Source organism: Tiliqua scincoides, chromosome 5 (genome assembly GCF_035046505.1).
Source record: "Tiliqua scincoides isolate rTilSci1 chromosome 5, rTilSci1.hap2, whole genome shotgun sequence".
Taxonomy (NCBI): domain Eukaryota; kingdom Metazoa; phylum Chordata; class Lepidosauria; order Squamata; family Scincidae; genus Tiliqua; species Tiliqua scincoides.
In genome coordinates this window covers 136772868-136798474 of record NC_089825.1, presented here as the reverse complement: position 1 = coordinate 136798474, position 25607 = coordinate 136772868, and the positions used below count along the sequence as shown (strand labels likewise).

General features: G+C 44.8%; 1 protein-coding gene across 1 annotated transcript; it reads left to right on the top strand.

Moving 5' to 3' along the window:
- The first annotated feature begins 169 nt into the window (after positions 1–169).
- LOC136653775 (vomeronasal type-2 receptor 26-like) lies at positions 170–10844 on the top strand. The gene is made up of 6 exons (XM_066630654.1): positions 170–387; positions 2445–2622; positions 3881–4741; positions 5452–5679; positions 8584–8710; positions 9943–10844. The coding sequence occupies exons 1-6, from the start codon at positions 170–172 to the stop codon at positions 10842–10844; spliced, it is 2514 nt and encodes an 837-aa protein (XP_066486751.1).
- The last annotated feature ends 14763 nt before the right edge of the window (positions 10845–25607 follow it).

Below are 25607 nucleotides of genomic sequence, written 5' to 3'. Positions count from 1 at the left end.
TAACACTCAGGAGTTGATTTTCTCCCCTTGTCATTATCAAATTAAGTACGATGACTTGACCGATTTCTCCAAGTCTCATGGGAATCATTGCTCTCTTCAGAAACATCTAAATATATGGCATAATCTGGATATGGTGAATGGGTTTACAAAAGGTAGATAGTCCTAGAGGATGTTGCAATTCATGGTGTTACTATTAACATGCCTGCCTCAAGGAGTGTACAGTGCCCCTATTACAAAGTGTGCCGGAGGCGAGCATGTTCCTCTCCATTACAGTTATTATGAGTCTGGAGACTTCATCATTGGTGGCATTATTTCTCAAAGCTACCTGATTTCTGACCCACAAACTTTCAGAAGACATCCATCTCAGGGACTGCTTGATGATCGCCTGTAAGGAGTTGACTTTCTTGAAACTTTCATGCATGTTTTCAGATATTATGCTCAGACAGGCTGATTGGGCAGGTTGAGATGGGATTGAGATAGTCGTGACTGCGATGGGAATGAATGGCAAGACTGGCATTTTAAGAAATTCCTTATCATCAAGTGAATCTTTTTGTATGACATGTAATGCAGCATTAAATTGTTCCAAATGTGTTTTTTAATTGGGTGACTAGCTGAGTGGGTGACGGGAATGCCGAGGATGCTCTTTGTATTGATTTTGAGAACACATTTGACAAGTGATGTAATTTTGAATTGAGTTTCATATGAATGCCAGCAAACAGCTGAATCCTAACTAGAAATGCCGCCGGGTCAATGGATTGCAGGCTGCGTCATACAGGAGGATATACCGCTATTCCACAGAAAGTTCACAAAGCGGTTTACTGAGAAAATCAAACAAACAACTCCAAAAGGACTCACAATCTAAAAAGATGCAAAAGAACATCAGCAGACAGCCACTAGAAAAGACACTGCTGCAGTGAGGAGGGTCAGTTACTCTCCCCCTGCTAAATAAAAGAAGGGCACCCCCTTAAAAAGTGCCACTTATCGAGTAAGCAGGGGTTAAGGGAGCATTTGTTCCCTTACGCTTGGGGCATGTCTCTGTTGCCCCAATGTACCTCCTTGGAGTGTTCCAACCATTTTGCTGCAGCAGAAGAGTAAGGGAGAGGGAAGAGGAGAAGTAATGGGGATGGAGTCCTTCCATATGCCGGTGTCACTGGGATCCATCCCCTCTCTCCTGCATTCCACCTACTGTGCTCCTTTCTCCCACATGCCCCATTCCATCCCTTTCCTGACCCGCTCCCCCCACCACCCACCCTCACAGCCAACATCCTGGCATTGCTTCTGGGGACACTTGTGTAAACCACCCTGAATTGGCTTCCTCCTCTCTGGGTGGTCCCTGAGAGAGTCACTCTGCCCAACATAACTTGAAGGAAACGGGCACAGATGCAGTCGCATGGATCACTAGTGAGCCTTTGGGCAGCTGCCTAAGTACCCCAACCTCTGGTGCAAGTCCTGGCAGCTGCAGTAATTAAAAAAAATGTCTAGCTGGCAAGCATCTATGGATTTTCCTTCTGTGCTTCTTTTTCATGCTTGCTTCTGTATGCAGGAGGCTCCACTGCTTCTAGCAAAACTTCCTTAAATTTAAGTAAATGTCATATTGTGCAGCAAATGTGTTGCAATGTCATATCACTTTCTTCGTAGTCATTCAGAATTACCAGCTGTTATTCAGAGACATTTACATTCCAGGTCTAGGCACCAATGGCTCTTCACACTTCATCGACTGTGGCCATTCTTTTTTTGTAGTGTCATTACCAAATATATGTTGGATTTTGTTACGAACTGCTATGCACAGCAGTTTGATGTTTCTGTGCCTCACGGCCGAACCACAATCACCCCCGGCGACAAGGAAGACTCAGAGGCAGAAGTCATCCACCACACTCCTCCTTTACTGTATGTACAGATATTTACAAGTCCAAGTAGTACAACGGTACACGATCCACTCTTCCAACCAACGTAGCCTCCGGCTCACAATGCTCTGCTTCTCCCACACACTTGCTTGCCTCTGCTGGATATTTATATTTCTTACAGCCAATCACAGCATTGGGAATTACTGCACAGTCATGCTGACTGTGCAGCTGCTGCCACACACACACACACACACACACAAACACACACACATGAGATCACCTGATGCAGTATCACCAGATATTGCATCAGCATGAAACTCCCAGGATGCTGTGCACTCCTGGTTTGGCCAAGGCTTCAGGCCTGATACTGTGCAGCCAGTAAATTACCTGTCAGGTCTGGGGTTCAACCCGGGACAGATTTCAAAGTGGAAAAAGTGTTATCCTTAAACATACCCACTGTGATAGAACATGCAACTCTCATTGTAGGGTATTGATTCAGACCTACCAGCATATCCTGGCCTTGGAATTTGCTGTAAAGGAGATAAATGAAAATCCCCAGATCTTACCCAATGTCACTTTGGGTTTCAACATCTATAATAGTTATTTCATGGCAAGCTGGACATACTATGCCTCCCTAGAGCTTCTCTCCACAAAGGGCAAATTCATCCCCAACTACAAGTGTGACCTACAGGACAACGTAGTAGCTGCCATTGGGGGACCCAACTCTCCCATGTGGAACTACATAGCAAACATTTTGTGCAACTACAAGATACCCCAGGTAAATGACCATCAGATTTTGGTAAACTCCAGACAAGTGAAAGCTGTATGTCAGTTGTTTGATCAACTGGAATGAGAGTTAAATCATTATGCACAAATATCTATGGCTCTTAAAGCAGCAAGTTTTATAAGGACAGTGAACTTCCCATTCATAAATATTACACTGATAGCCAGTGAGAGCCTGTGTGTCCCCAGTTTTGCCACCCCCAGGCTCATTTGTACATGCACCTGCGTAGATGAAGGGACAGATGTGGGTGGGTGAGTAAGCAAGGGAGACAACATGTGTCCAAGGCAGAGAGGGGGAACAGTGCCATCCACACCTCCCTTCCCTCTACTTAGAAGCAGAGCTGACCTTAGAAGCTGCAGGGAAACATTTGTGGTGGGGCCCCAAGTTCACAGCCACGGTCTGTAATTTTATAGAGGTATAAATATCACTTATAGATGTTATAGATCTATGAAAGGGTGGAAAGCAATCAAAACATGTGCCTGAAAAGTGTATGTGAGTTAATGCACCACATGTATCCCAGTTCATTTTATTATAAGTCATATACTAGGCTAGAGTCAATTTTCCTGGCATGGGGCCCAATTTGGAGTAATCAGCCCAATCAGCCTAAAGCCGGTCCTGCTTACAAGAGGTCTGCGTGCAGCCTCTCTCTCTCTCCTCAGTGCGCCTTCAACGTAAGTTGTTCTTCTCCCTCTAATTTATTGCCATGTTTTTACAACTTTATTGCACCTCATTCCCCACATCGGGAAGCCTTGTGCCTTGTGCATTCTCATGCCCTTTTCCCCCAGCTACCATCTCTCTTTAGGTCTGTAATCAGTCCTGTTTCTCTGAAGTCACTACATTCCTCCTCCCTTCTTTTGATAGCATCCATCTTTTCACCATGACTTTCATCTCTCCAGATCTGTGAAGCCTTGTTTTCTCAGAAAAGCCCTTCTGGATCAGGCCAAAGGCCCACCTAGTCCAGCTTCCTGTGTCTCACAGTGGCCCAAAAGATGCCTCAGGGAGCATGCAAGACAAGAGTATCTCAGAATACCTCCAGACTCTGGTGGTCATATCCAGAGGTCATAGTGGTCGTAGTGAACTGGACTTGCATATTCACTTATCATGGGTTTCAGTATCCATGGGAGGTCCAAGAATGGATCCCCTGTGGATACCAAGATCCTGCCTGTACTCTCATAACTCTCTCACAGAAAGAGAGACACAAGCATTTGCTTCTGTGTAGACATGTATCATTCCATTTTTCAATATTCTCTAGCTTGTATATGGCTCTGTCCCAGTTCTGAATCATGAAACCAAGGCTGTTTTCTTTCACCGGATGTTTCCAAAAAGTGACCATCAATATAAGGGATTTCTCAAGTTGCTGCTGCATTTCGGGTGGACGTGGGTTGGGGTGATTTATGTACCTGGTGACAGTGGAGAGTGGTTTGTTCAGAACGTGCTCCCTACATTCACCCAAGAAGGCATCTGCTTTGCTTTCGTAGAAGCCTTGCCCAAAGAATCTTTCTCCAATGAAGTCTATGAAATGCTGGAGTTGTGGCATGGGGCATACAAAACGATATTAGGAAGCACTGCCACTGTTGTGCTCTTATATGGTGAAATTCAGAGCACTGCACTTTCAAGAATATTCCCCCTCTTGAAAGAATATGAGGATATACCAATGAAGACAAAAGGCAAAGTTTGGATTATGCCGGCCCAGATGGATTTCACATCACTTCCCTTTCAAAGAACTTTCAGCGTGGAGTTCATGCATGGTGCCATCTCCTTTGCAGTGCCCTCAAAGGAGGTTGTAGGATTTCAGAAATTCCTTCAGAGCAGAAATCCTGCCTCAGATAGAGAAGACGGCTTCATCAAGTTCTTCTGGGAACAGGCCTTTGATTGTTTTTCCCCCGACTCTAACAAAGACAATGACAATGGAATTCCCTGCAGTGGGGCGGAAAAGTTGGAGACTCTCCCCTCATCTGTCTTTGAAGTGAGCATGACTTCCCACAGCTACAGTGTCTACAACGCGGTCTATGCTGTGGCACATGCTTTGCATGCCCTCCATTCATCCCAGTACAAACACAGGACAATGGTGGATAGTGGGAGATGGAGGTTTCTGAATCAGCAGCCATGGCAGGTAATGTCCTGAACACATCATCTCTATCTGTGCAACCACTGTTGGTTGTCCCATAAATCTGTAAAATATTATCCATGTACGTCAGCACTAAACTTTTGGCATTTAAGAGTAAATTCATCTGCCGTTTTCAATTAGTAGGTTGGTCCTGAAAATTTGTTGGTTTATTTAAAAAAAAACTAAAACTTTTCTTGCAGCTGTGGGAGGTCAAAAAGAGTTGTGAGACTGGTGCCATGTACACCAATGACTCTGAAATCCTCAGTGGATTAAAAAAAAATCAGTGGATACCAGATCAGTGGAAAAAACAGCTTTAAAGACCCAATTCCAGGTTTCTTGGATAATGAGGCATGACCTGTATGTAAATACAGTTGGGGGGGGGATAGCACACACTTTAGAACATATATTAACATATATGAACACTTATACATTTGGAAGAATGCATATGTCCATGTCAGTATGTAGCGAGAAATGTATTTTTAGTATGTAGCAAGATATTAATTTTTACTTAAAATATTCTTGTCAGAACCTTGAATTTTGCAATCTTGAATTGTGTCACTTGAACCTTTCAGACAAAATAATCTTGCACTATGCCTGAAGACCCATGTCCTCTTACATAAAGATGCTACTCATACTTTCTGAACTATCAGTAGCTTTTGTGTATTTCTACATTCTTAGAGATCACTAATTAATTACCTTCTTTGGCTTTAATTTAGTTTCACCACTACCTGAGAAGTTCCATGTTCAACAACAGTGTTGGAGACACACTTTCCTTTGATGAAAATGGGGAATTAATAGCTGGGTTTGATATTATTAACTGGATCACATTCGCAAACCAGAGCTTTTGTAGAGTTAAAGTCGGAAGGATAGACCCCATGGGACCTAAAGACCAAATGTTCACCATTGCTGAAGATGCCATTGTGTGGCCCAGCATCTATGACCAGGTAGAGACTTCACCTTTCAAGGTGAAAGAATCCCTTTCACCATTTTGCAAGCTGTTCTTCACCACATAGCCTGTACCCAACTGCACTGAAATCGTTCTATCTCTGTGTCTTGTCAATCAGATAAGATTGATCCAGATTCTGATTTTATATCCCAAATCTTCCCTTTGCAAAATGTTGTCCCTGTCAGGTTTACATGATTCACTTGAATGGGAATGTTGTCAGAGCAATACTGCCGTGCATGGGATTCATGAAATCATGTGAATCAATGGAATTAACAGCTGATCACTAATCGGGGAGTAGCCTGCCACGCATATGTTCCAATGAAGAAGACTTTGGGTAAAGTCTGGAGGCAGTAAAAATAATCTGATGCAGGGCTTTTTTTGTAATGGAATGCACCGGAATGGCTTTCCGGCACCATTTTCCCCCCCTCCTCCTGGCCCCCACCTTTTTTCCCCCTCCCTGCGGCACTGCTGGCTATGGAGGGATTCGAACCGGCACCTTTTTTCCCCCTCCTCCTGGCCCCCACCTTTTTTCCCTCCCTGTGCTGCCCAGCACTGCTGGCTAGGGAGGGATTTGAACCTCCAACCCTCCTCCTGGCCCCCACCTTTTTTCCCCCTCCTGACCCCCACCACCTTTTTTCCCTCCCTGCGCCACCCAGCACTGCTGGCTAAGGAGGGATTCGAACCTCCAACCTTGTGCTCCACAGCCCAGCACTTTCTCCATTGGGCTATAGGAAAGCCTATTGTTAGAGTGTTCAGAACTAATATATAAGGTCCTGAGCCCAGCTGGTGGCCATCAGTGCCTCAAGTATTAGTTCCAAACACTTTGAGCCTAAGACTTCCAATGGCTCAATTACTAAAGTGCTGGTCTGTGGAGCCCCAGGTTGGGGTTTCAAATCCCCGTAAGGAATAATTTTTTTTCTTCTTCTTCTTTTTTTTTTTTAGGTGGGGAGGTAAATAAGTAAGATTACACTTGTTAATCTTAAACTTGTTCTTGTAAGTGGGTTCCTGCACCTTTTATTTTTTTTTTTTTACCAAAAAAGCACTGCCCCTGCCTCACCATATCAGCTCTCGCCTGAGCCCAGCCCACCTTTCCTCACCCCGCGCTCTGCTTCCCACGCAGCTACCAAGCCGGTGAGGGTGTGGGGACATGTGCTGAGGAGGAGGATGAAGAGGGACAGCCAGCCAGTCAGCCAGCCAGGGAGACGGGTTGCAGCATCCAGGTACTGGCTTGGCAGAGGAGGGGGGGAAGGAAGCTGGCTGGTGCAGCCCCTGCACCTGAGACAGCCTAGGCATGTCTACTGAGAAGTAAGCCCCCTTGTGTTCAGTGGGGCTTACTCCCAGGAAAATGTGGATGGGATTGCAGCCAAGCCTATGCAGGTCTACTCAGAAGCAAGTAATTCATTCATCTTTATAGTTATTAATATAAGGCTTGGCTGATCTAAATTAATTAAGCAAAAATTATTACTAATAATTTAGTAGTTTTGTAATGTCATCAACAGGAGATTTAGGTTTTAACTATAAATGGGGAAGCTTAAGTGTCCTTGCTGCATTATAATAACACTTAGGAAATATGTATTCCTCTGTGCAGTAGGTCAGATCATTGTTGTCTATTAATTTTTGGTTTTTTTAGACTATATTTAATAATCACTATTATTATAATGGGGAATGGGGACATAGTACACAGGGGAAAGGGGGAATCACAAAAGATGGGTTAATGAATTGATTAATAAACAAGTTATGGATCAAAAATCATGTGGTCACACACACTCTATTGGTTCAAGATGAGTAGCAAAATAGATTATATTCCGGTATTATATAATTTATCTATTTTACAATTCACCTTTTGTGTTTATTCTTCTGCTCCCCCCTTGTGTGCTTATATTGCGCATTCATTGTTATCTGATCACATATTTCTCTTTTTTTCTGCACCAATCATGTTTCAATGCCTTGAGCCAATAGAGGGTATGTGACCACATGATGTTTGATCCATAACTTGTTTATTAATCAATTCATTAACCCATCTTTTGTGCCCCCTCTCCCCTGTGTGCTAATTGATTTGGGTTCAAACAAATCTGTAGAGTGATGTAATGTAATCATTTTTTATATTTTGCCTTCATCAATTGTTTTAACCAATATTTATTAAATGTTTTTTAAAGTTTTAATTATTTTTTTTGGTTGTTACATATTTGCAAATACATGCAACAAGCCGTGATATAATCCTTGGTGTGCGCTCCCGAGGTGGTCCGTCTCTTTTTGTTCTTCTCTCTTGAAGATCTCCCCTCATTTTCTAGTTCTTAAGTAGTTGGGGAATGGGGATTTAAAGAGAGAGAAATGAGATGAATGAATGAAGGAATGAATGAATAAATGAATAAATAAATAAATAAAAGATTTATTTTATTTTAAATAAAAAATATTTTACATATTTATATATACATATTATGTGTGTGTGTGTGTGTGTGTGTGTATATATATATAATAAAATATTTTATTTTAAATAAATTTAAAAATAAATAAATAAATAAAAGATTAACAAGTTGTGAGTTCCTCCACCTTTTTTTTTTTTTTTTTTTACAAAAAAAGCACTGATCTGATGAATGTTGTTCTATCCCCCAAACTCTACAGCACTGTGGTCTGAGTTGGACATTGCAGAGAACTTAGTATTAACTAGAAGTGATGTGACCAAATGCTGGACAGTTGTGAATAAAGCCTGCATCATTTAGGCAGAAGTCACCAATAACAGGTTGCAACTTTCTGTTCGTACCACTTCCATTCTGTCATGCCGGCATTACTCATTTCTTAAAAGTAAAGTGATCAGTGAAATATAAAGTCCAAACTATGTCTTCCGAACATATAGTATGTTTATATGCTTTCATAATGTCTTTCTGCTTTTGTTTACGGACAGACACAACCCCTTTCTCTATGTAATGGCCATTGCCATTCTGGCTATAGCAGGAGAAAGGTGGAAGGACAACCCTTTTGCTGCTATGATTGCCTCCAATGTCCAGAAGGGAAGATTTCAAATCAGAATGGTAGGACGTGCCCTGCTTAGAGTTCATCAAATACATTGATGGTAATCCAGAAATTTTCCTAATGATGGGCAGCCCAATCCTGAGCAGCCCAGCATGTGGGGCTGCGGAAGTGCCGAAAAAGGCTGCCGCTGCATCCAGTACGCTCCAGGCTGCCGCCGGTGGCTCCTCCACCAGCGGCATCCACCCCCTTCCCTGCGGGAAAAGCAAGTAGCCCTGCAGTAGAACTACTTGACTCCATGGCGACAAAAAGGTCAGCATAGAATCAAGATCCTCTGTGTTGCCTCTGTGTTGGTATAACAGAGAGGCTCTGGATCCGGTGGAGTGAAGCTTCACCGGTCCCACCTCCATCCCGTCCTGCTCCCTCCCCCTGGAATGCCTTCTCCCTGCCCTCTCCCCACCCTCCCTCCATTCCCCCCTTCCCGGAATGCCACTTCCCCACCTTCCCCCATGCCTCCAACTACCTCTCCGCTGCTTGATAGTTCGTAACCCCCCCCCCCCCGGAAAACCTCATTTCCCTTGTATTTAAACAATTGTTCAGAATTCATAATGATGAGCACCAATCAGAGAGCCTGGGCTGATGGAATCAATGATATGTGCGCTCCTGGGTGTGCGCACCCATTTCACAGACACAAAACGGGAAACCTTTGACTTTCGCAGACAAGTTGAATGTATTGATGTTCTGCTTTGTGATGTCTAAGGTGAGAACCACAGGGGCCAACAACCTGAATTGCTCCTGGTGAATTGGGGATTGCCAAATATACTTGGTTGAGAAAGGTAGAAACATATTTGCATTTGGACCTTGCAGCCCTAATTTAAGACAGCGGTCACCAAACTCACAACTGCTATTCGACGAAAATGCAATACCCATTCAGAACAGAACTTAACATTCAGCCTCCATGTCTCAACAATTTCCAGTAGAACTGGGCACCGGGAAGCTCTGGGCAGTTGCCTCTGTTACCCGGTGGCCCAGAAGGCTGTGAAACAGGACATCCAGGCAGATGTGACTGCCCAGAGTGTCCCAGTGCTCAGATCTACTGGAACAGCTTGCGGCATGGGAACAGACCGCTAAGCTTTGCTCACAGAGCAAAGGACTTTCCCCAAACACTGGATCTGGCCCCTGGCCCAGGGTTTGGAAAGCCCTGATTCAGGACTTTCTAGTAATGCTTAAGTACATCACTGAACTCTATCCTGAGGGTCCAGTTATAGAAAATCCCCATGTTCTTTCTTTTCAGACATGGATGACTGTTTTCACTGCCCAGAAGATCAATATCCCAGTAAGGACCAAGTTTTGTGCATTCCAAAAGAAATGACCTTCTTGTCTTATGAAGAAACTTTGGGGATCATTTTAGCAGCTCTGGCTTTTTCCTTTTCTTTCATCACTGCTTTGGTGCTTGGGATCTTCATGAAGAACAAGGACACTCCCATAGTCAAAGCCAACAACCGGAACCTCACCTACGTTCTTCTCGCCTCCCTCTTGCTCACCTTCCTTTCTGCTTTCCTGTTCATCGGTCGACCTGTGAAACTGACATGCCTCCTTCGACAAACTGCTTTTGGCCTCATCTTCTCAGTGGCCGTTTCTTGTGTGTTGGCCAAAACCATCATTGTGGTTCTGGCTTTCCTGGCCACCAAACCAGGGTCCAGCATAAGGAAATGGGTGGGGACAAGACTGGCTTTCTCCATAGTTCTTTCTTGCTTCCTAATGCAAGCCACTATTTGTACTATATGGTTAGCAAAGTCTCCCCCATTCCCAGATTTTGATATGCACTCAATGGCAACGGAAATTGTGCTGGAATGCAATGAAGGTTCAGCTGTCATGTTTTACTGCATTTTGAGCTTTATGGGTTTCCTGGCCATAATCAGCTTTGTTGTGGCTTTCCTAGCCAGGAAGTTGCCAGACAGCTTTAACGAAGCCAAGTTCATCACCTTCAGCATGCTGGTCTTTTGCAGTGTTTGGTTGTCTTTTGTGCCAACTTACCTGAGTACCAAAGGAAAACACTTGGTGACTGTGGAGATCTTCTCCATCTTGGCCTCCAGTTTGGGGCTCCTGTTTTGTATCTTCTCCCCCAAGTGCTACATTATCATTGTGAGACCTGAACTGAATAAAAGGGGGCAGCTAATTAGAAGAAGGAATTAAGAAACCATGTGGATGCAAAATAGCAATGGTTAACTTGAATGAGAAGGGGAGCAGATATGGTTTGCTAGCGCTGCTGATCCTGCCCCCTTCCAGAACCAGTTTGCCTCCACACCCTTCCCATTAGTCCTTCCCTGCCCCTCCCCTTCCCTGTTTCTGCTTACTATGTTCCTTACACTATCAGGCCTTCCTGCAATAGCCCCAAGCGCCTATGCTGTCATGAAGTGCTTTATGGCACTTTTGTGATAGCCTGAGCCGGGAAGCATGCACCTTAGGCTGTTAATACTTTTATAAGCAATGCGGATTAAATCAAACACAACTGAATATGTCGATTGTGAAGGATCAGATTTGTTTGTTTGTTTGCTTTGTACTTCTGCGAATATTTGAATGGAGAAGTTGTGAAAAGAGCAGAGTTAACCTAGCAGTGAATGAAAATTTAGGTTGTATGTATAGAACTATTTCTTGTTCCATCCCTTGGGCCGCAGTCCTAACCCACTTTCCAGCGTTGTCTTAAGGGCAATGCAACTCCAAGGTAATGGAACCAACATTGCCTTACTTTGAGGGGGCCTCTATGACTGCCCCCCAACTGCAGGATGCAGCACATGCCCCACTGGCACAGCTATGCTAGCGCTGGAAAGTGGGTTAGGACTGTGCCCTTAGTCAAATAAAAGTTGCTTCACTGGCGGAGCTAGAGGGGGTGCAAAACACTAAGTTTTGTAGGCACCTGAACATGCCAGCAAGTGGCACCTCTCTCACGCTTTGGAGCCATTCCGGGTGGGGGGAGCAGAGCGGAGGCGTTTGCCTCCATTTTACTCCCCCTGCCCAGAATGACTCTGAATTCGTGCCTGCAAAACTTAGTGCTTTGCACCCCTCTGACTATGCCACTGGTTTATCTTATGATACTTCATGGTGTGATCCTTCCAATTGCAGAACTGTCTTCATAACTGGGTAATATCAGGGCTTCACACAATATAAAGAGGGATTTTAAGATGAAACTGGTTGTGCTTTTTTCCCCCTATTCCTCTCCATTCCTTGTCATTGCTGTACTAATCAAATATAGAAAATGACAAAACAAAATGAAAATAAAATTACTTTCCAGCATCACTTTGAACATTGTATAATCTGTGTCATGGTATTCTGCCATGCACCTTAAAGCAGTACTTCTCAAACTGTGGGTTGGGGCCCACTAGATGGGTCATGAGCCAATTTCAGGCATGTCCCCATTATTTCAATATTTTATATTTACTATATTAGACTTGATGCTCCCATGGTATGTGACTGCAATTAAGAAAATGTGACAGACCTGTACTTTTAACAAGCTACTACGTATGTATATTCTTTTAACAGATGGTCAATGGGACCTACTCCTGGGTAAGTGTTGGTAGGCCTGCAACCTAGGATAGTTAAAAAATTTCCCGCTTGATGATTTCATATCCGGTCATGACATCACTTCCCGTGGGTCCTAACAGATTCTCCTAAAAAGTGGATCCTGTTGCGAAATGTGTGAGAACTACGGCCTTAAAGGATTTGTCAAATATTCCTCCCTGATAAAGGTTTCCAAAATATTGTTTTGTTTTGTTTTATATGCAAAACCTATTATGCATATATTTCACCAGAAGAGGCAGGCTGCCTGAGGGCTGTATAATCTAATTGTCAGAGCTCACCTACACCTTCCTGTTCTGCACTTTCCCTTTTTATTGAGTCAGTAGCTAAAGGGGGTGCGGAGAAACTGGTGGCTGCACCTGCTGCAAATATCCCAGGCAAAGGGGGACCATCTGAGGAAACCCCCATCCCAGAGACATGAGGTTTTGAATGTACAGTTGGAAAACTAACATGACTGTCCAATATCTGTGAGTTTTGAGCCCTCAAAGGTGGCGAGAGGGTGCCCTCCATTGTCTCCTGGGGGAGCCCTTCATCAAAGCTGGGCCTCTCCTTGCTTTCTGATTTAAGGGCAGCAAAATCCCCCCCCCCCTTGTATTAAGAAGGAGAGAAACACAGAAAAAGTAGCTTTAGCTTGTTCTTATGCTCTGGTTAGAATCTTGGGGGAGGGGGAGGAAAGGTGAAGGAGGGGAAGCCCCCATTCCTTCTCTGAAGGACAGCTAAGGGTGAGCAAGTGGAGGATCAAGGCAGTGGCAGCCCCCTTCATGCTGATCAGAACCTTGGAGGGGACCCACTGCTGATGGAGAGTTTGTTGTCAGTACCTTGAAGCGACCTTCAATGGCAAAACCCCAGGTATTCCTACTCATAAGTACAGTAGGTCCCACTGTGTTCAGTGGGGCTAACTCCCCAAATAGTGTGTATAAGACACATGTTTTCTGAGTGTGGGTGTGAAGGAGTGTGGGGCAGCTGCTTCATTGACAGTCCTCAAGTCTTTGGGTCATGATTGTATACGTGCTTGCTCAGAAGCAAGCCCCAAGGAACGGCCAAGTGCCTGCCCTTGGCATATGCTCTGTGCAGCTTGAGGGGTGGGGGAAGACACCAGAAATCATGCTGCAATCCTTAGCACACTTCTGGGAATGAAAACATAGGTATTCTCAAAGGATCACAAAGGATCTGCTTTGTGTTTCCCCGTTAATGTTGAAGCCCATTCAATGAAAACAACAAATATATCAAAAGACACTGAAACCTCTTTAACTGGGGGGTGGGGGGTGGGCAATGATGGTCTGAACACTTCTAATGCTAGCATCCAACAAGCTCTCAAGAAATGGCTAAGCATCTATTTTGAATGATGAACATCCTCTCAAATATTCACATGTTCTTGAATGTTCCTGTTGATTGCCTTATTCTGCCTTCATCCAGCTCCACCGCTATCTGAGAAGGGTCTCATTCAACAACAATGCTGGGGAGGTAATTTCCTTTGACATCAACAGACAGTTAATCATTCCACTCAATATTATGAACTGGATCACGTTCCCAAATAAATCTTTTCTGAGAGCTAAAGTTGGAAAGATAGATCCCTTGAGTCCTCAGGATGAAATGTTCTCTCTGTCTCCGGATGCTGCCATCGTGTGGCCCACCATATTTAACCAGGTATGCTCAGTCTGCATTCCTGATAGCACAATCCTAACTATCACTAGTGCCAGCACAGCAGTACTCCATGGGGGATTTTGGCTACTGGAGGTCTCCTGGGGGCCCCTTGCCCTCGGTGAGTTCTTTTTCCCCAAATGCTTCATTATTATCGTGAGACCTCAGTTGAACAACAGGGTGCAACTAACACTAAGAAAGTGTTAGGGCATCAAAATTAAACAAGAATTTGTCATTATGCTACAATATATGTATCATTTATAACTGTACAATTTTAATTAGTCCACATTGTATAGATGCTACATGGCATTCAACCAATAGATGGGGTGAATAATAAAACCTAATGGAATGAGATTCTTATTATTTAACAGCACAAAGGTGGGAAACTGGATTTTGGTGCTTTTTTTCCTTGTTACAAGGCTTTTAAAGGTGGACCTGAGTATTGTTGGTGAGTCAAGTCAGTGGATAACAATTCAGCAGATACTGCATTTGCAGCAGTATGTGCTAGATGTAAATTGATTTTCAATGCTCTTCCTTTTTGTATTTTACATTGTATTTTATTTACCCATTTGGGTCTTTAAGCTACCTTGGGCTTCTGGAAAGGCAGAAACCAAACAAACAAACAAATGCAATTTTGCCTTTACACACTGACAGAATGTAACCTTCACATAAGATGTGGGCTGACTGTGTGTTAGGTAAAGAATCCATTCATGTGAAATTTTGAGTACATTGCATTCTAAGCAGAGGGTGGGCAAATCCCAGCCCGCATGCCATTTGCGGCCCTCGGGGATGTCCAATTCAACCTGCAGGGAGCCCCCAGTCTCCAGTGGGCCTCTGGTCCATTGGAGACTGTGCGAGCCTGTGCTGACTGGTGACTGTGCGTTCTCTTGGAGGTGTATACTCAGGTGCCGTGTGCTCAGGCTGGAGGTGTGGGCTCAGGAGTTATTTGTACCCCCTGTATTATAGTTCTCATGTGTATTATAAATAAAATCAGTAAAATCAATTCATTCATACTAGTTCTGTCTTTAATGTATTCCTTTATGTAAATTTATTCAGATTTGAAAGGTAAGTTAAGTCTTTTTTTCCTGGCCCCTGAACCAGTGTCTGAGAGATGATGTGGCCCTCCTACCAAAATGTTGCCCATCCCTGTTCTAAGCAATGGGATTTAACAGCCCAATCTTCTGGGACCTCAGTACCGGAGCTGTAGCCCCCGGGCACATTTGTGCCACCTGGAAGTAAACTGCACCAGTGGGGTGGCCTGTCGAATCCCGTTGACGCTGCAGTCAGGGTGACGAGATCCAATGGAGGACAGAGAGCCTATACCTTTAACCATTGTATAGCAAATTTGACAGGAGCGGATTTTTAAGCTCTTTCATGTTGAGCTGCACCTGTCAAATTTCTTTCTCCTATACAATTGATAAAGGTATAGGCACTCTGTCCTCCATTGGATCTGGTTGCCCTGACTGCAGTGGGAGCCTGCATGCGGAGGCTGGGGGAGGGGGAGGCAAAGGCATTTCTGGGTGGGGGGCAAAACAGGGTGTGTCCGGTAGAGGTCTCCTCTACCAAATTCTAACCCCTGTATCGGCTTGGAAGGTCAGCACAGGGCTTTTCAAGTCTGCAGCAGCAAAATAGCAATGCTTACTTCTCAGTCTGGGGTGTCAAACATAAGGCCTGTGGGTCAAATGCAGCCCTTTGAAGCAATTTATCTGGCTCCCGTTATAATTGGGCTCTCCCAGTGTGACAATTGGGCTCTCTCTTATCTTGAAAATAGGGACAGGATTTGTGAATTTTCCCTTTGATTATTTGCAGCTAATGAGTTTCTACGAGTTCTATGAGTTCTTGTATGTGAGAACACAGTGCTTATTTCTGGCCATCATCTGCTTAATGATGTCACTTCCCACTTAATGATGTCATTTCGGCCCTCAGCAGTCACCATGAATGCTCACTTCAGCCCTCTGTATGAAACAAGTTTGACACACTCTTCTAACTGGACATTCTTGGTCTCTTAACCAGTATGCTATATTCACTTGAGTGACAGGACCATTGTGCCCTCGAAAGGATAATCGTGGCCCGGTCCAATGTGTTCCAGTATTGGACATTTGTGTCCTAACATACGTGTATTTATATTAGACACACTTTTTAAATTTAAAAATGCAAAGGTAGGAGTGAGGGTTAGGGCTGGAATAAGAGGCTTAGGATATATGGGGTTTGTTATCCAGTTATCGTTTTTTTGTTGCCCGTTTATGCAAATGTAAAAAATAAGGCCCCAAATCTAGACTTGAATGTCCAGGAATCAGTGACGTCGCTAGGGGGTGCAGGGGGTGCAGGCCGCACCGAGTGACAATACACAAGGGTCACGGAAGTGTCGTAAAGCGCTTTTGTGCCACCCGCAGGGGAATGCTATCCTCGTTCCTGGGCAGTCTGTAGCAGTTCCGGGCTGCTAGGATCAGTGACAGAGATTTGAGTAGCCCCATTAGGGTTGCTGTCGCCACTTTATCTGGGGTAAGGGGAAGCAATTCCCCTTACCCCAGGCTGAGCCGATTTCAGTCCTAACCCTACCTTGGATGTGGGGCGGGCCCGCCGTCCTACTTGGTCCAGGGCAGGTTAGGATTGGTCTGTATGAAACAAGGGGAATTTTGGGTTAACCTTACTTTAGGATGCCAAGTCTATTATAACAGGAGCAGGAGCTGTAAAGTGATCAATTTAGCAACTGACCAAAAAAAGCACCAGGGTGGAAAAGCAAAGCAAATTGTAATGCATTTGTAACAAACATGAAGGAGCAGAAGCAAATTGGAACCACATGATTGCTTGTTTTGCAGGTGGAGCTGATACTTATGCCCAGCCCATTCTTGAGACAGTGAAGTCCTCCTGGCTCCCCGCCACGCAGTAAGGCAGGACTGGTGGGGTGCACCGGTAGTGATTGTGGGGAAGCAGAGCCAGTAGCAGACCGTCTTCTTTGAGAGATGTTTATTCCCAAAACACATCTCATGATGCTGAAATATTCCCCACTCCCATTTCCCAGCAGGTACTGCCCCTTTCAGTGTGTAATGACAATTGTCGTTCAGGTTTCTTCAGGAGAAAGAAGGAAGGGGAGCCTTTTTGCTGCTATGACTGCCTCCCGTGTCCAGAAGGGAAGATTTCAACCCAAGACAGTAAGATATGTCACGTAAACATCAACATATGTATAGGCAGCATCTCTGTGTCAGATTGTCCAAATCAGTAGAGTAGCTAGAGGGGGTGCAAAGCACAAAGTTTTGCAAGCAGCCTCACAGCGCCATGCAAGAGACCAGTCCCCCTCCTTTTCGGAGCCGTTCTGGGCTGCTAGAGCAAAACCGAGGCGTATGGAATGGCTCCAAAGGGGAGGGGGCAGCTTGCACGTGAGACTTCCTGCAAAACTTTGTGCTTTGCACCTCCTCTAGCTACACTGCTGGAACAGATAAAAATGGCTCAAATTAGAAGGTGTTGTTAACTGCTTGTCAAGTCTGCTGTCCGATAAGACTATGAAGCACACTGTACCTGCTTAATTTACTCTTTTACTCCCCTTGATAAATCAACCGTCCATCCGTTAGTATTTTCTGTATTGCTCAGTCAATCAATAATAATTTACAATGGACATTGGTGCTGTTACATAAATAATAATCCACAATGTGGAGGTAGTGTTAACTTCACATATTTCCATCCACGGTTAGCTGGAATTGACCAGATCACATTCCACAAAATTGGGGGGAAGAATTGACCCCCATCCCAACTGCAAAAAAATCTTTTCTGTTTCTGTTTACAATTAGCAGTTTTTATTCCAGATTCTGTAATATGAATGCTTAGTTACAGCAGTGAATTGTGCATGGGGCTGTCATATACTGAAACCAGCTCTTGTTCTCCAGACACTGATAATTGCTTTGAATGTCCAGAAGATCAGTATTCAAACCCTGGCCAGGATTCCTGTGCTCCAAAAACGATCAGCTTCTTGTCTTATGGGGATCCTTTGGGAATTGGTTTGGCCACTTCAGCCCTTTCTCCTTCGACAAACTGGTTTCAGCATCATCTTCACAGTGGCTGTTTCCTGTATATTGGCCAAGACCACCATTGTCATTTTAGCTTTCATGGCTACCAAGCCAGGCTCGAGGGTGAGGAAATGGGCGGGGAATCAACTGGCCAGCTCCATGGTTCTTTCCTGCTCCCTTTTTCAAGCCACACTTTGTACTGTGTGGCTCTCAACATCCCCTCCATTCCCAGATGCTGACATGCACTCAATCACCAAAGAAATTGTACTGCAATGTAATGAAGGTTCAGCTCTCATGTTTTACTGTGTCTTGGGCTTTATGGGCTTCCTGGCCATTGTCAGCTTCACTGTGGCTTTCCTAGCCAGGAAGTTACCAGATACTTTCAATGAAGCCAAGTTCATCACCTTCAGCATGTTGGTCTTTTGCAGTGTTTGGTTGTCCTTTGTGCCAACGTACCTGAGCACCAAGGGGAAGTACATGGTGGCTGTGGAGACCTTCTCCATCTTGGCTTCCAGTGCTGGCTTATTGAGTTGCATCTTTTTCCCCAAATGTTTTATTATTTTGATGTATCCTGAGCTGAACATCAGAGAGCATCTAATAAAGAGAACACGTTAAAGAATCTTACAGTCCTAACTTCTCTGGGCCTTGCACTGACAGAACTTCTGATGGAATAATCATCTAACACATGTTTGTAAAGGCATCCTAATATTTCGTGACAGTTGGTACCAAATGGACAGACACTGGCATATTTTGACTTGGGAAGTGCATTCAATTTTTAAACATGGTACAGGGGAATGTTAGCACACTCAGTCATTCAGAGCAGTTTTCTACTACATGTTGTTAAGCTGTGGAAAGGGTTAGAACATAATAGCATAAGAAGAGCGCTCACTGGATCAGGCCAAAGGTCCATCTAGTCCAGCTTCCTGTATCTCACCGTTGCCCACCAAATGCCCCAGGGAGCACACAAGACAACAGACACAACCTGCAGCTTGGTGCCCTCCCCTGCATCTGGCAGTCACAGGCAGCATGCCTTGAAAACCAAGAGCTTGCACATACCTACTATGACTTGTAACCCATTTGACTTGTAACCTGTAACCTACTATGACTTGTAACCGGGGTTAGGGACATTGATTGCCCCTAGTTGTAATATTATGAACTGCTTCAAGTGCCTTATCATCCAATCCTATACACCTTTTACGATAGCACGATGAGTGTAGTGCTGTAGCAAAAGGCCCAGCAATGGTGATCTGTACCACAAAAGCCCTGCAAATACGGAAATACATGGGAAACCTGTTTTAATGGTGCCCCCCATGCAGCACTGCCCCCCATGCATGCATTCACATTGTTAAACTGCTTACCCGTCGAAGTTTTCTTGTTTAAACAAGTTGTTATAAGCTCATGGTGCAATGTGAACAGGCTGCCAACATTCTAAATAATTAATCTATCTCTATTGCTAGACAGGAAGTGGAAGTTAACCACTTCCAGTTTAGCATTTGAGCTTGTTTCAGCAAGTGTTTAGGCAGCCTGTTCACATCGCACTATTAGCGCAAATGCTTATAGCGACTTGTTTTAGCAAGAAATCTTTGCTGAGTAAGCTGCTTAATGACAGTAAAGGGCGGGGGGCGTGTCCGAAGATAACCAGAACCACTGATATTAGATTATGTGGATATGGGGGCCAGCCTGCACATTACAGTGATCAGCACTTGGAATTATAAAGCACTGAATGAGGGTGGCTGGCTCAAAACCTTAGAAAAATTAGCTTATTCAAACATTGTTGCTTTCATGAAGTTCTACTCCGAGGCAATTCATATCTTAAGAACCTGCAACCAAGGGGGAAAAAGCACCTCATCAAGGAGGGCATCTTCTCACCTTTGGTACGATGCACTGGCAGCCCAATTGGGTTGTGCTGCTGAGCTTATTATGACAGTGGAAGTCACTTCCATGGTTGTAAAATGGCTGCCGATGGAGTGTGGAGCATTCTGTGAGTGCTGCTGCAAGAGGGCCCTGCTGTGCCCGTCGGACTAGGGAAGGCAACCATGGGGTGGTGGTGGTAATGGGGCAGGCTAGGCGTGAAACTGGATGGGGGGAGAAAGGGAGCGGGGAAGCTGCACGGCAGGGTTGATTTGGTGGTGATGGTGCACAAAAGATCCTAACCCCTCCTTTGTCAAGCTTCCCACCCAGTGTAACTGATACTGTTCTACGCAGCATGTCTCTCACCATTCTGATCGGATATTTTCCCTTGTGGGCACGGAAGGCACTCGTAGCAGCAAAATGGCTCTCCTTCCAACTTATTCTTATGATACCCAGGATGGCAGGGTGGGTTACACCTCGAGAGGGGCTGTGACTGTCCAGGAAAGAAAGCAGAAAAAGCTTCAGAGACCAGAGTTTTGGATGTCATGTCTCACTAGGCACAGTACAGTTAAGAAACGGACACATACTGACACAGCATATTGGTACAAATGGACAGTTGAAATCTGTTCTTGACATCTTTTCCCCATAAGATATAGATTTGATTCAAAGCTGTCCAGCACTTGGACACTTGGTGTCCTCACTTCTAGTTATCACTGTGTGGTATTCAATGTCCAGCTGAAATGAGGGCCACCATGGTATGGTCCTGTTTGCTTGTTAGTATAAGATAAAATTCCTCCGGGAATTCTTTCCACTGCCTCCAGACTTTATCCAACGTCTTTTCTGCTGGAACATGTTAAACTAGTTTGCTATAACATTCTTCTATCAGGTGCAATGCATATGATTTTCATAGTTGTATATTGGTTATTCATCATGTTGTGATGTTTTGTTACTCCTAAATATTCTTTAGAATAGTGCCTCTGCATCATTTTTTCTAACCCAGAAATTCAAGGGAAAATGGCAGGAATGCCTTGGTCTTTTTAGTGCTACCCAATGGCATAGCTAGCGCATCTGATAACCAGAGCAGGTGTCACCCCCTTCTCTATATTACAGCCTCAATTTCCCCCGTCTCTTAATTGTCTTGTCTCCTTCTTACTTTCTGGCTGCCCATGTCACTTATCTGTTGTAAATTTTACTGCAAAGGAGGAAGAACCAACAGGCAAATGAAACGGGCAACGTATCCTGGCCTAGCAGCCAGCAGGAGAGAGCCTGTCTGCATATTTTTCAAGAAAGGACATAGGTTCTTTAACTCTTGGATGCCATTAATTCTGAGAGTGGTGGTGGTCTGCATTAGCACCCCCTTAGGGTGGGCACCCAGGGCAAACCTTGCTAAGCTACTGGTGTTACCCACAAAAATCAGGCTTTTTTCAAGAAAGGACATAGGTTCTTTATCTCTTGGATGCCATTAATTCTGAGAGTGGTGGTGGTGGTGCAGGCCCTGCTTCTTTGCTGGGCACTTGGCTAATTACTGGAACCTTCTCATGAATCCAGGAGGCCATGGGGATGCAAAATGATTCCTGGAAGTAGCTAGACACCAAGCAGAGAAGCTGTGCTTTCACTGCTGCTACTGAAGCTCCCTCAGGTGGCAAGGTTTTAAGCAGGGGCTATCATGTTTGCCCAAGGGCTCTGAGTTATCAGTAGGATTGCCCAGGCACCAAAGATAGCTCTCCAAAACCACGAGGGTTCCGGCTAGAATGAATGAATGAATGAATGAATGAAGCAGTATTTGCAAGTAAAAGCTGCTATATTCCGTGATACATTCTGCCATTCACGAGAATCATGAAATCATGTGAAGCAACTCAGCTATAACATTTTTCTAAGCGAAGATGTGGAATACAAAATCTGAATTTGGATCAGCTTCATCTGATTGACAGAACACAGAGACAGAATGATTTGAATGCAGTTGGGTACAGGCTATGTGGTGAAGAACAGCTTGCAAATTGGTGAAAGGGATTCTTACATCTTGAAAGCTGAAATCTCTACCTGGTCATAGACGCTGGGCCACACAATGGCATCTTCAGCAGTGGTGAACATTTGGTCTTTAGGTCCCATGGGGTCTGAATTTCACCGTATAAGAGCACAGCTGTGGCAGTGCTTCCAAATATTGCTTCATATGTTCCAAGCCACAAGTCAAACATTTCATGGGCATCACTGGAGAATGATACTTTGGGCATGGCATGGATGAAAGAAAAGCAGATCCCTTCCTGGGAAAATGTGGGGAGCACATTCTGAATGAAGCACTCTCCACTGCCATTATGTAAAAAAACCACCCCAACCCATGTCCACCTAAAATGCAGCAGCAACTTGAGAAGACCCTTATGTTGATGGTCACTCTTTGGAAACATCTGGTGAATGTGAACAGCCTCCGTTTCATGATTCAAAACAGGTACAGAGCCGTATACAAGCTGAAAAGTATTAAAGGATGATGAAACAAGCGCTTGTGTCTCTCTGTGAGAGTGCTGTGAGCACATTTGCAAATTCTAATGCATCTCTGCTTCTCTGTGTTCCAGATATGGCTGTGTCAGTTTATTTCATTATATATTTTCGTTTTCTTTCCCCCTCCCTGTTAGGGTACACCTTTCCACCCAATAATTATTACTGAGTTTACGTCTTGTGGCTTCCTAACCTACCACAGATACTGGCCTATAGTAAGTAAAATTTTTGCAGAAGCCTGGACCATGGAACACCCGCGTTTCTTTAGAAACCATCAAGTATCTGAGATAATACTGCTTTTTACATCTTCACTGAAAAGTAGTTTTAATATTATGAACTGCTTCAAGTGCCTTATCATCCAATCCTATGGACCTTTTAGGACAGCGAGATGAGTGTAGTGCTGTAGCAAAAGGCCCAGCAAAGGTGCAAAGGTTGCGCTGCAGCTTGGCCCAGCTGGAGCTGCTGCCACAAACTTGGTGGGCAATTTAGGGGGGAGGTGGATCCCGGCGGCAGTGACTTGCTCCAGGATCCTATCCCATTTTTCCCATCCCAGAACAGCTCCTGCTTCTCCTCCGACCTGTGTCAGCAAAATGGCTTGCTTGGTCCATGGAGAACCATAAGAGAGTGGGAAAACTGGGCAGCCTAACAGGAGGTAAGTAAAAAATAGTCAAAAATAATTGTGAGCAAGCGAGATGGCTTGACTCAGTGGCATAGCAATAAGGGGTGGGACGTGCAGTCCGCTCCAGGTACCAGATACAGGAGCATGATAAAGGGACACCAGCATTGCTTCTGCTCCAGCCACACCAGAGTCAGACATGCTAGCTGCTATTTTATCCATGCAGCACACAGTGAAATACATAGAGGTGTCCACGTTGCTGCCTGTTGGTCCATTTCCATTGAAGAAATTCACTGACGGACATGGGAAGTCCTGTGTATTATATTCCACAGGGAAGCAACTGGGAGTGCGGAACATGCTGGGAGCACTGCTTTGCCGATCTGCCCTCTGGTGCACTGCAAAGGGAGCCAGGAGGAGCAGGAAGGTGTCGGCACGGGCAGCATGCCAAGGGTAAGAGGACGCATAGGGTGAACATGGTTGCCACATCCCTCTGGGCCCCGAGAAGGAACCATTTGGGCAAGGCTCTTGCTTGCCACTCCGCACCCCCACTTGGCCACAACCTTTCTGCAGCCCAGCCAGACCCCCCTCCTCTAGCCCTGTCCTCTGCTTCCCAACTTGCCCCAAAGATCCCTAGCACACCATGGAGATTAGTTAGGAGGGTTAGTGGATTCCTCCTTTCTCCAAAACCCCAGAGAGAGGAGGGCTGTTAAAAACAGAGAAGAGGTATCAAAAATTACACAGGCCTACAAAATTGAGGGTCAGAAATTTTTCCCCACATTTTATGGTGCTTTGATATGAATTTGGGGTGCCGATTCCAAAAATGGCACCCGTTTTGCCCTATCACGTCTAGTTTTGGAGATACAGTATAGCCTCTTTAGTGAATGGTTCAAGCAGCTTCCTCATGAGGAAGCTATGGTGTATGCTTCCTCATGAGGAAGCTGCTTGAACCATTCACTAAAGAGGCTGTGCCGTGTCTCCAAAACTAGACGTGATAGGGCAAAACGGGTGCCATTTTTGGAATCAGCACCCTAAATATACGCAGGAATTGGTGTAATGTTTAAGGAAGCAAAATGTGTGTTGGCCTGTGCCATCTGTCAAATGCACTGGTTGGAATCATCCTATATGTTGTTTATGTCAAGTCAAACCAACTTAGGAACAGATAGAGAATGAGGCTGGAAATCAATAAATTAGCAGCAAAAAGGATGTTAGCAAAGATTAATTGGTGAATAACTAGACTCTTTTGCATACAGTGATTGCACTGTTAATTTGAGTTGGCAAAGGGTTGAGGGATTGTGATGGAATGATAAGGTGGTGTCTCTGCATTTGAATGAATTGGTTTCAAAGTCATTGACACTCAGTTGCACATGGAAGACTCAGAAAATCACTGGAGTCAAGGGCTCCCTGACCTGGCACTCGTCACCACGCATGCTGACTGCAATCTGCCTGTGCCTGGGTATGCTTGCTTTCTGTTGTCATGCCATGAAGAACCTTGTGGGGCCAGCATTCTGACCGTGAGCAGCCGGGAGGCAGAGAAGGGTTAATGTTTGCTTTAGCATCTGAGCAGGAGGGGGGAGGCAGGAGCGAGTTCATTTGCCCATCTCTGATTAGGAAGGAAGGAAGGAAGGAATCAATGCTCATTGGACAAAGGATGGGAGGTTTGATATTTTCTTTGGCTGAGGAATGGCAGGAGGAGGAGCCCAAGGGGATTCTTGCCTTATGATTGTCTGGCAAAGCCCAGGGAGGAGGCAGGGAAGTGGGGGGGGGAGGAGAGGCAGTTCATAGTGATCATGTTTTCCACTGCATGGCTGGTGGGGAGAGGAACCCTCATTGAATGACCAGCTTCAGTGGGACTGCTTTGGAGTAGAGCTGCAAAGGATCAGGTCGTCCTGGCAAACCACCCAGCTGCTGTACATGACCCTCTTCCCTCTTGCCACTTCTGTCCCGGCTCTCTCGCAGCCCATTCCACTCCCTCCTGCCCTGTTTACGGATGAGATGGAGCAGCAGGGAAGTATTTAAACGGAGCTCCAACACACACATCCCGGCAGCAGCGCCGTTTTTTCCCCACGGCTAGGTTTTTAAAGGGGGTGGCTTCACATTAAAATTGCAAAAGGATGACTCAGTGACTCGGAAAGTGCCCGTTTTTGAGTCAAGTAACAGGGGTATGGAGACTTGTGACTTGACTCGAGTTCCTTTGTGCTGGATTTTCCCATTCATGAGAATGAGGAAATTAATGCATCAACACATCAAGAACATTGATGCAGAAATATTTAATGAGGATTCGGTGGTAAATAACAGGCCTTTTACCTCCCATAGTACCACTGTAAAATCTCACAGGGACAGAGTTAATGGTGTTCAGAATTAATTACTTCTTTCTTCTCATGAACTGCTTTCTCATGTTCAGCTGAAGCCGCATTAGGATAATGTAGCATTTGGGAGCAAAAACACAACCCTGTAACCCAGCACGGAGTTGTGACCCACATGTGGCACGTTCAGCATTTGTGAAATGCTATTCTCACTACATGGGAGGAACTGCAGAAATGAGGTCTACATCCCCTGTTGGGCATTTATTGGTACCATCAAGGTTACAACACTGCACCACTAAGTACATTGGACTAACTTTTGGTAAGAAACAGTTAACTGGAACTAGATTGGGTCCACAAATTTTAGATATTATATTCCTTTCTTCTTATCAGTTGCCCCCTTTCATTCAATTCAGGCCTCAGCACTATAATGAAACATTTCGGGGAAAAGATACAAAATAGTAAACCAGCCCCAGAAGCTAAG